Source organism: Leucopleurus acutus (genome assembly GCF_964270905.1).
Source record: "Leucopleurus acutus genome assembly, chromosome: 15".
NCBI classification, from domain to species: Eukaryota; Metazoa; Chordata; class Mammalia; order Artiodactyla; family Delphinidae; genus Leucopleurus; species Leucopleurus acutus.
This window is the reverse complement of record NC_139157.1, coordinates 7,780,501-7,791,848: the sequence shown is the minus strand read 5'-3', so window position 1 is coordinate 7,791,848 and position 11,348 is coordinate 7,780,501. Positions and strand designations below refer to the sequence as shown.

General features: G+C 43.1%; 1 protein-coding gene across 1 annotated transcript in view; it reads right to left on the bottom strand.

The window, feature by feature from the left end:
- LOC309972262 (solute carrier family 22 member 2) overlaps nucleotides 1–11,348 on the bottom strand; it is a gene marked incomplete at both ends in the record, with an annotated part of 28,537 nt that overhangs the window by 3,130 nt on the left and 14,059 nt on the right. The window contains 5 exons of the mRNA XM_082855876.1: nucleotides 3,453–3,552; nucleotides 6,963–7,075; nucleotides 8,331–8,439; nucleotides 9,074–9,288; nucleotides 11,226–11,332. Coding sequence (XP_082712002.1) covers nucleotides 3,453–3,552; nucleotides 6,963–7,075; nucleotides 8,331–8,439; nucleotides 9,074–9,288; nucleotides 11,226–11,332 — 644 coding nt within the window. The remainder of the gene's footprint in view (nucleotides 1–3,452; nucleotides 3,553–6,962; nucleotides 7,076–8,330; nucleotides 8,440–9,073; nucleotides 9,289–11,225; nucleotides 11,333–11,348) is intronic.

Here is an 11,348-nt window from a genome sequence, read left to right as displayed (position 1 = left end):
TCAAGGACATTTATTTCTTCCCTAAGGACTATAGATAATATTCTGAGCTGTGTCCTTTGAGCTGTTTTGCAGATACTGAAACCCCCACCAGGTGGAAGAAGTTAACCCTATGCTGCCCACAGGCACGTAGACCACAGACCGGTTGGAACTAGGAGGTTGATGATGCTGACTCCCGATTTCACCACCATCCAACCAATCAGAATGGTTGGCGTCTTTTATTGAATGACATACCATTCCATGAGCTGATCACACACCCCATAAAACCCCCACCCTCACCCTGTCTTTATAAACTTTTCCCTGAAAGCCTTCGGGGAGTTCGGGTCTTTTAAGCACCAGCTGCCCTGGACTCCTAGCTTGGCACCTGCAATAAAGCTATTCTTTTCTACTTCACCCAAAACTCTGTCTCTGAGATTCAGTTTGGTGTCGGTGCACAGAGGCCAGGTTTCGGCATCAGACCTGGCCCGTTCCTCGCCATCACATGTTACTGCCTTCCTGACGCCGGAGCTGGCTGGGAAAAGCCTGGGGGAACGTCACTTAGGGATGCTGTAGAAGGAGCTCTCCATTTATGCCACACATATTTGGTGAGGACCTGCTCTGTGTGTGCCAGGTTCTGTGCTTACCTCTAGGGACACGACCAAAAATGGGGTAGTCTCTGTCCTCGAGGGGAGGCAGTCACGTGCATGACAAGCTGCACTGAGGTGGGGTCTCTGGGGGCTGGTTGATCACGGTCAAGGATCTCAAACTCAAATGTCTACACTCGCCAGGCGGAAAACAGAAGTGTCCTAGGCACAGGATGTAGGGAATGCGGGTCTGTGGCCGACTCCAGCGACCATGCCCTCCTACGAGCTGAGCTGTCACCACTCAGCTCCTGCAAATTGTCAACGGGAGGAAATGCCTGTTCAGTGTTACCCTATCCTCTGATTTTTAAAAAACAGATCCTGGAAATTCAGCTTATGTGGATTTCCCACTTTAAAAAATATGGGGGCCAAGCGAAGCTCTTGAGACCCTTGTATCCTGTGGGCTGCCAGTGCATGACATCTGGCTGGATTCAAAGCCTCTTCCAAGTTCTAGGGAAAGCCTCAGACCACTGTGATTCTTCTGCTGTGACCTTTCCCAAGTGCTTAATATGCGAAATGTGAAGGGTTTGTAGCATGGATACAATTCAGTTCAGTTCATGGTGCCAAAAATGGAATATGGTTAAAATAAACAGTAATATCTAAGCATATCACATAAACAAATTCATGGGGAATGTGTCATATGTGATTCTCTTTATTTAGATTTTTTAAGGTTACTTTTTAAATAGATTCATATGTATTCAGAAAGTACAAAAAGTTAATACACTGAAAAGTCTCCCTCCTACTGATATCCCATAGCCTCCCAATTCCAGAGACAATCAATGTTATGCATATTCTTCCAGAGATACAAGTAAATTGTATATATATGTTTTTTGCTCTTTGTACACAAATGATAGACTCTATACTTTTCTATGTTTTACGTTTTTTTATTAATAATACCTGTAGGAGAATTTCCTTATCAGTGTATATCAAGTGGCCTCATTCTTCTTGATGACTAGGGAGTATTTTATTGAACAACGTACCATAATTTATCTAACTGGTCTCCCAATCAATGGGCATTGAAAGTTCCCAATCTTTCATTACATAAAAAATATTGCTTGAATGAAGAATCCTGTACATACACCATTTTGCACATGTAAATTCCTAGAAGCGTGGAATTGCTAGGTAAAAAGATAAGCACATTTGTAATTTTGATACTATTGTTATATTGCCCATCATAGAGGTTTTAAATCTGACTCCTACTCGCGATGTAGGATACTGCCTATTTCCCCACATCCTTTCCCAACATTGTACAGCTGACCCTTGAACAGCACGAGTTTGAACTGCACGGGTCCGCTTATGTGGTCCACTTTCAATAAATATATTGGAAAATTTTTTGGTATTTTGTGATGATTTGAAAAAGCTCTCAGATGAACCGTGTAACCTAGAAATATTGAAAAAATTAAGACAAAGTTAAGCATGTCATGAATGCATAAAGTATATGTAGACATTAGCCTATCCTTACATAGGCATAAGGTGAGTGATATTTAATATAAAATTAAAGTGTTCATTTTCTGTGTTATAATTTTGGTTTCAAAGAATTACATTATCGTACAATACGCCTTTCTCGCTCGTATTGGAGAAACTGTGTATCAGCCTATCATCGCAGGTAAGTGGTGTTTAAAAAAAATGTAACAATGTTTCCAATACTGTATTATGAATATGACTGTAATAATGTATGACATAAACATTTTATATCAGTTCATTCATTAGTGCATAGGCTAGGCTGCCATGAAGCAATTGTATTATCAATTACACTAGGCGACCATAAAGCAATCATATTGCTGCTTCTTCATTTTCAATGCTTGAGTCACTACATCTGTTAATAAATATGGACTTCTTTTTTACATTATCTTTTCATTTTTGATGTCTAGTGTTAGTAATATGTATAACATCTACAGTGTTTTGTATCATATAAGACAATGTTAATGCAGGTACTGACAATTTGTCTATAAACAGGTGATATAAGCTTACAGTATCGATAAATACAGTCTAGTACTGTAAATGTATTTTCTCTTCCTTTTGATTTTCTTCATACTATTTTCTTCTCTCTAGCTTACTTTATTGTAAGAATACAGTATGTAATACATATAACATACAAAATACGTGTTGATCACCTATTTATGTTATCCATAAGCTTCTGGTCAACAGCACGTTATTAGCAGTTAAGGTTTGGGGGAGTTGAAAGTTTCATGTGGATTTTGACTGCACAGGGTGTTGGCACCCCTCACCCCTGCATTGTTCAAGGGTCACCTGTATGCCGCCAAGCAGTTTGATATTTAACAATCTCAGTGGCTACTACTGCGGTGTTACTTTGCGCTTCTCTTATTATGAAAGAGATTTGGCATAGGTTAATATATGTTGGAACTGTTTTTTTTCTTTCTGTCACTAAATTGACTGTTCAAGTCCTTTGCCCATTTTTTCTGTTGAGGGGCTGCTCTTACGGATTTGTTAGACCTCTTTATATATTCGGAAAATTAGCCCTTTATGAAGGAGTGAATATTTTCTCTAAGTTTGCTATTTTTTTGAAGTGTATGGTAGTTCTTCAACATAGAATTTTAAGTTTTTATGAAGGTAAACTTTTTTCAATGGGTCCTGGATATTTGTGGTCAAATTTTAAAGACCTTCCTCACTATGAAAGGCTAAAGGTATCTCCCATAGTGTCTTCATTCTTTTAGCGTTTCCTTTTTGGTGCATTCTAGTCTTTGATTTCATTTGAATTGATCTCACTGTATATGGTGTGAGGTATAGATCCAACCTCATCTTTCTTTACAACTGGCTCCAGAGTTTTCCCAAAGCGTGTATCGAATAGTTCATTTAGGAATCCCAGCTCCCTACCTCTGCATGTTTTCAGCTTCCTCAATGGTCTCAGGCAAAGTCTTCCCTTTGGTCTCTGGGAGCAATAACACCAGTCCTCCAGCAACCAGGCCAACGACAGCTGAAAACCAACAGACGCAAATCACATTCAGAACTGAACCATGCTGGCTCTATAATGAAAGCTCTCCTTATTTCTTTAAAAAAAGTGTGTGTTTTTTTGTGCTGATTTCCTATACTTAACAGATTCCTTTGCTATCTCTGACTGCCCTATTCCCCATCATAAATATTTTGCCCATTCCAAACTCTGCTGGATTACAATTCCTTATAGGGAAATGAAATACTTAACATTTTGAGTCAAGGTTATTCTAGGCTAGAGGAAATTGCCATGATATTAAGATACTTTGGAGTCAGAAAATAACTCTGAAAAAGAACCAACGCTAAGAAAAGAAAGAATATAGCTCTGCCAATATAAAGCACTCGGTAATGAAAATGAGTCAGAAACTTGGGTCATTACTAGCAAATAAAAGTAATGAATCCCGCATTATTTCATAACAGCATTAAATAGTATAGCCAGGCCTTTTATTGGATTTTTATTTATTTATTTTTGCTTTTTATTTTTTTTAATTGAAGTATAGTTGATGTACAATGTTGTGTTAGTTTCAGGTGTACAGCAAAGTGATTCATATATATATATATATGGCTATATATATAGTCTTTTTCAGATAGCTAGGCCTTTCTGTTCTGATTCAGGTATTGGATAAATTTCTCTTATTCCTTTTTTCCTTTGTCTCCAGCTGTAATTTTTTGCAGATGTTGGTGTTTTTGTTTCTCTAAATTCCCATTAAGATTTTAGGATTTACGGTTACATCTTTATATGTTTTTCCATCATTGAATGCAGGAAGTAGGATGTGGGTTCTTCACTAGCTGGGGGGTTTCAAAAAATGCCTATTGGACTCCACTTTTTGCACGCTTAAAACTGGCAGAAATACGGGCCTCCAGTGTGTAGTGGTTCAGGGCACCGGCTGTAGCTCTGAGCACCTGGGTCTAGTACTGACACCCTGAGTACTGGTCTCAGAGCCCTGAGAAGTTCTTTGATCTCCCTGATACTCCAGACTCCCCGACAGAAAGTGGGGTGGTATCTCCACCACAAAGGCTTGTTAGAGGCTGAAATGAATTCATATTTGTTAAGTGCTTAGAAGAGTGCCTGGCACATGGCATGAACTAAATAGTTAACCTCTCAAGATCTCCCCAAACCTCGAGAGATTCACTTGGTTGTAACTCATGCAAACAAGAGACATATTCAGCTGGCTTCGATTCTCTGAAGTGAGTGAACTGTGAAGAATATATTAGATAATCAAATTGTCATCCATTTAGTACTTTATATTTGCAAAGATAGGCCTAATTAACTAGGATATCACTTATCAATTTTTCCAGTGCTCTTTCAACCAGGATTTTCCAATGTGTTTATTTGTTGGTTTTCAGGCTTCTAGATGACCATTTCTGGCACAATTGGCACACCATTATTGTGTGAAAAGAGAAAGAAAATGTGTAAAACTGTTAGTTTTGCTTCCTGCTAGCTATTAAAGGTTGGTGAGAGAAGGAAACTACCAGTCAAATAAAATTGAGGATTGTCTTTGAGTTTACTTCAATGTTGAAATGCAGTTAAAATCCTTTATCTTTAGACGGAAAGGCAAGGTCCGAGGGAGGGTCTGGGTATGGGGGGATCCTCTGGGTCTGGACTTAGCAATTTTTTGGTTAAATGGTACTAAGAGAAACAAAATAGATACTAATGAAGTATCTATTTTCTACCCAGAAATGTCCCGCTGACTCATGCATCACTCACTGCCCACCTAAGGGAATGGGCAAGATTGGGATGGAAGGAAGGATCCAGAGCGTGTGAGGGAGCTTCCCCAAGATGGAAAGGGGGCTCTGGGGTCAGGTCCCTTGGCCAGAGCCGGGGGAGGAAAGAATCTGGGGCATGTGCCTCCCAGCAGGGCCAGCCACGCCGGTCATCTCAGGATAAAGAGCTCGTGTTCTATCAACCTGGGCCATCCTGTTATTAAGTTGGAACGCGGAGACATTCACTGGGTCTCTTTCAAGGGTGAGTTCTAGCAAAGGTTTGGAGCTTTTCCTGGCAGATCTATGGCAGTAGAAAAATTCCCCTTCAAAAATCCCTTGAGAAGAAGGGAATGAGCAGACACACTTGTGTGTGACAACGCATGGCACTAAGAGGAGAACCGTCCGCTATCCCCCTGCTGTGCACCCGAGCTGGGCTTTCCCTTCCTCCCCCCAGATTAAGTCTTGTATGCCCATGGGGAAAAGTGTCACATTTCTGTCAAATTAAAAGAAAGACTCAGGGACTTCCCTGGTGGTGCAGTGGTTAAGAATCCCCCTGCCAATGCAGGGGACACGGGTTCGAGCCCTGGTCCGGGAAGATCCCACATGCCGCGGAGCAACTAAGCCTGTGCGCCACAACTACTGAGCCTGCGCTCTAGAGCCCGCGAGACACAACTACTGAGCCCACGTGCCACAACTACTGAAGCCCGCACACCTAGAGCCCGTGCTCCGCAGCGAGAGAAGCCACCGCAATGAGAAGCCCGCACACCACAACGAAGAGTAGCCCCTGCTCGCCGCAACTAGAGAAAGGCTGCCTGCAGCAACGAAGACCCAACGCAGCCAAAATTAAGTAAATAAATAAATAAAGACTCAGAATGCGTCTGAAAGAAGATTGAAATGTGTCCACCAAGACCTTGGGGCTAACACTGACAAGGTGAGTGTTAACGTGTATGGCTCTGGAGCTGTGTCTGCACAGAAGGAGAGGACCTGTCCCTCCGTCTACCGCTGTGGGGAAAGACGATGGGAATGCCCAGGATTCCCAGCCCCTTTCACGGTCTGCAGACTCGTGTTCAGCATGTGCTGATAACTAGGTTTGTCCCTTCCCTTCTCTCCTGTGGGCTGGTCAGGGAGAGGCAGGCTCAGTGTCTGTACATCCTTCAGGGTCAGAGGGAAGAGCTGTGCCCATGCTCCTTAAATCTAATTGCCGAGGAATCTGAGGAACGGGGTGCCCAGCACGCACACAGGTGTTCCTGTTATTCTAACGCATTTTCTTGGTCTTTGTTTCCCCTGGGTTTTGAAATTGCCCTTTGCAAAATTTTAACTGCCTTTTTTGAAATAACGAAGTAAAAGCGTTTGTATTTTTCTACATCTGGGCATAGAGGAGGCAGAAAGAGTGAGCTCTTGGACAAAGGGGTGGAAATCAGTGAGGAGCGAAGGGTCTCCTTCAGGGGAAACTCCACCTCACTCTCCCTTGACTTTGCACCTCTATGGGCATAAGTCCTCGTGGGCCCCCAGACTTGAGTGCTGGCAGCTGCTAATACTATTAGTAATACTAGTATTACTACACTACTGGTAGTACCAATGACTAGTCATACTTAGTAGTTACTTGCAAACATAGCACTTGTTTCGAGGTAGAAACATGGAGGCCTCTTAAAAATCGGTTTTCATTCAAAGACATCTCTGAGGATTTCTTACCGAAAACCACCAGTGGAAGCTCATGCCAGATGCTGGTGAGCCGGTAGACCAGGAACGGCGTGATGATGCCCCCGATGTCACACATGGAAGAGCAGACGAGGACCCCAAGGTTCCTGAAACACAGGACACGGATGCATCCTCTGACTTCTCAAAGGACAGTGGTTATCTCCCACCCCCACCCCCCAGATAAATACTTCCCCAAATCATTAAAATGTGTGTGTGAACTGAAAGTGTCCATGTTATTGTCAATGCACATAAATGATACATGGTACATAATTCCATTCATATTCTGTTGTACTTGTTTTTTTGTTTGTTTTTTTTTTTGCAGTACGCGGGCCTCTCACTGTTGCGGCCTCTCCTGTTGCGGAGCACAGGCTCTGGACGCGCAGGCTCAGCGGCCATGGCTCACGGGCGCAGCCGCTCCGCGGCATGTGGGATCTTCCCGGACCGGGGCAGGAATCCGTGTCCCCTGCATCGGCAGGCGGACTCTCAATCGCTGCACCACCAGGGAAGCCCATGTTGTATTTGTTTTATATGAACTTTCTTGAAGATTTTTAATTAGTGTTGGGGACAATTTTCATGTTTTACTTTCATCACTGTCTCCCCTGCTCTGTTCTATGGTCCTGCTTGGGCTACTCTCCCTCATGTTGACATTTGGTCATCCGTCTCTGGCAATTCAATAGCTTCTGTTCTCATCACATGGTTTCTGTGCTTTACCCTATCCTGTAAGTGTGAGGTGTGACCTGCATACTGCCTTGAAATGGTGTCAACCTCTCTTACCCTGCATTTTGAAAGGTAAGCTGCCTCCCTAGAGATGATCATACTAAGTAAGTCAGAAAGAGGAAGATAAATACCATATGACATCACTTATACGTGGAATCTAAAATACGACACAAATCAACTTATCTACAAAACAGAAAAAGACTCGCAGACATAGAGAACAGACTTGTAGTTGCCAAGGGGGAGGGGGTGGCAGGAGAGGGCTGGATTGAGAGTTTGGGATTAGCAGATGCAAGCTAGTATATATAGGATGGAGAAACAACAAGGTCCTACTGTATAGCACAGGGACACAGGGAACTAGATTCAATATCCTATGATAAACCATAAAGGAAAAGAATATGAAAAAGAATGTGTGTATGTGTATATATATATATATATATATATATATATATATATATATATATATATATATAATGACTGAATCACTTTGTTGTACAGCAGAAGTTAACACAACATTGTAAATCAACTGTACTTCAATAAAATAAATTGAAGAAAAAGGTACGGTGTCCTCTGCCGGCACCTGTGGTCGTTCTCACCAGTAAACAAATGTCCCAGCTGCTTTCTTCATGCTGAAGGAAATGGGCTCACCTGATGCATGTGGGGTACAGTTCCGCATTGACCAGGCAGACCATTTCATAGGCCATTGTAATCCCCATTCTACCCAAGCATACGACGGTAACTCTTAGCCAGCGCAGATCTGAAGGGGAAAGCACACCGCTGACACATGCTGCGCTCACTCCCTGGTCTCCCAACAGTGCCCCAGGGGCGTTTGCAAGGAGAAAGTGCACCCTCCAGACTGAGACAAGAATGCACAATCGGTTCTTCTAGACTCAGGACAATTCAGCAAAAGTCCCCATGTCTGTTTGTTTTAGCCTCAGACACAATTCTGATGCTCTCTTCACTTTAGATCCCAGTCATTAATGACAACACAATTATACCAGCTTCCAAAGTTGCACCAACTTTAGTCTATAGAAGTCACCCAAAAGAAATAGCATACACCCCCCCAAAATAGCATTTTTCTCTCTGTGGTCTTCTAACCCCTGCTCTGGGCCAGCTCAATGGCCTGTGGCATGGGTCCTCCTAGCCTCTCTTGTTATATTACATCAAAGAACCACTGGGTGTTATTATGTTACATCAGGCAACCACTGGGTGCCACTGTTCTTAAAGGCAGAGTTGCCATGTGGCTTCACTCAGGAAGGTCCCAGATATTTTGTTCACTCTTTCCAAATTGACTTGGATGTTAAATGACAGGGTCTTTCTCTCAAAGGGCTGTAATACCCCCTCTTCTCAGGGCCTTGGAAGACAAGACCCCAGCTTGGCCTGACACTTACCCTCAGGGATAAAAACCGAGGCCAAACAGGCTGCCCCTGCCACCATATTTGATGCCGCCCATGGATGACGGCGACCCACGCGGTCAATTGTGATGAGGATGATAAGGGCGGCCGGGAATTCGACCAGGGCAGAGTAGAGGAAGTCCAGGTAGATGTTGCTCCCGGCGAGGCCCATGTACATGATGAGGCCCTGGTAGAGGACCGAGCTCGTGAACCTGAGCAAAGAGGAGAGCACAGGTCAAGCCGGGCGCCAGGAGCAGGTCCCTGAAAGGTTGATTGTAGGTCACCTGTTTTTGTCCTCTTATTATTGCTTTTCCCTCTCTTCCATTGCTTTAACACCATCTGACCCACTGTGGGGGTTGGCTGTGACCCCAGAACCAGGAAAGGGGGAGAATTAGGCTAACATTCCTTGACCAAATTGAAAGGCAAGAAGAAATGTCTTACTAGAGTGATTTATTTAGTAAACTGTATCGAGCTCTTAGTGCTTGTTAATTATTTTTTTCTCTTTGTGGCCTTCTAATGCAGTCGAAATCGCAGGGATTGACTACTTAATCCAAATATTAGGAACCCAGGAGACCAAATGGGTACCAAATTCCCAAATGGGTACAGGCCCACTTTGGATGATATATCTTCTGACGTGATACAGCAACATTTTGATCTAGTTTTGTTGGCTAAAAATGTTCGTTGTCTGTAATGGAAAATATGAGGATGATTAGCAAGAATCACAATTACTCAGAAAAAGAAAGGATAATGAAGCCAAATTTCCCTGGTGCATTTTACATGCAATACTGTGAAGGTTGCTAGATTAATTCCTGATGAGCTTAGCTTTTGTCAGTGACCATGACGCTTCCTTTAGCTGATGTGAGTCATCCCAGCGATGCCGCCCGGTGGAGGGAAGCCTGCTGCAGCAAAGGAGGCTGTTGCAGGGCCCGCGGCACAGGGCTCTGGGGCAGCCAGCAGGCGGTGAGGATGCTTAGGCTTGCTAGTGGGTTGTGGAGCCAGTGGATTATTCCTGTGGTTTATTCGTTTTTTTTTAAATTTTTGAACTTTGTTTTATTTTTTTATACAGCAGGTTCTTATTAGTTATCCATTTTATACATATTAGTGTATATATGTCAATCCCAATCTCCCAATTCATCACACCACCACCACCACCCCCGCCACTTTCCCCCCTTGATATCCATACATTTGTTCTCTACATCTGTGTCTCTATTTCTGCCTGCAAACCGGTTCATCTGTTCCTGTGGTTTATTCTTGTTTGGGAAGTTTACTTATTTATTTTCTCCAGGTAGAAAAGAAAAATAAAAGGTCTTGTACAATCAGGAGAGATGTACACTCATCATCAATTAATCTATACCACAAGGACCTACTGTATAGCACAGGGAACTGTACTCAATATTTTGTAATAACCTATAAGGGAAGAGAATCTGAAGAAGAATATATACATGTACATATATACACATATATATATCTGAATTGCTGTGCTGTACACCTGAAACTAACACGATATTGTAAATCAATTATACTTCAATTGAAAAAATTAATCTATACCAATAGTTCTCAGTTTGGCTATATATTAGAATCACCTGGAGGATTTTGAAAGTATTGGTTCCTGGGCCCTTCCCTCGACCAATTAAATCCATATCCTTGTCAGGGAGGGGTCTGGCCTTGGCATTTTACTATCTCCCAGGTGATTCTTAAGGGAAAGCCAAGGTTGAGAATGTAGTGATCTGTGCGTTGGGACTGTAAGCCGATTTCAACATCTGCCTGAGAAAAATGATTTCGGGAAACCCACCTATAAATGAGACTACTTGCAAACCACTGTTGATGCTAACTAGACCCAGGCTATGTCTTTTTTTTTGCGGTACGCGGGCCTCTCACTGCTGTGGCCTCTCACGTTGCGGAGCACAGGCTCCGGACGCGCAGGCTCAGCGGCCATGGCTCACGGGACCAGCCGCTCCGCAGCATGTGGGATCTTCCCGGACCGGGGCACGAACCCGCGTCCCCTGCATCGGCAGGCGGGCTCTCAACCACTGCGCCACCAGGGAAGCCCCCAGGCTATGTTTTGAAGGTACTCTTGGTCCCTCCCTTTATGTGGATGATTCAGATTAAAAGAATTTGGAGGGATTTTAAAGTGAAAAATAATCTTTACCAGTTGTACATCAAGATCAAAGTGTGTTTCCTTATCTGAGGGGTTCTGACCAAGTCGAGAAATGAAGGATTCAACTTCTCGCCAACTTCCTCATCAGATCCGAGGCTCTAAGAATAGAAAAAA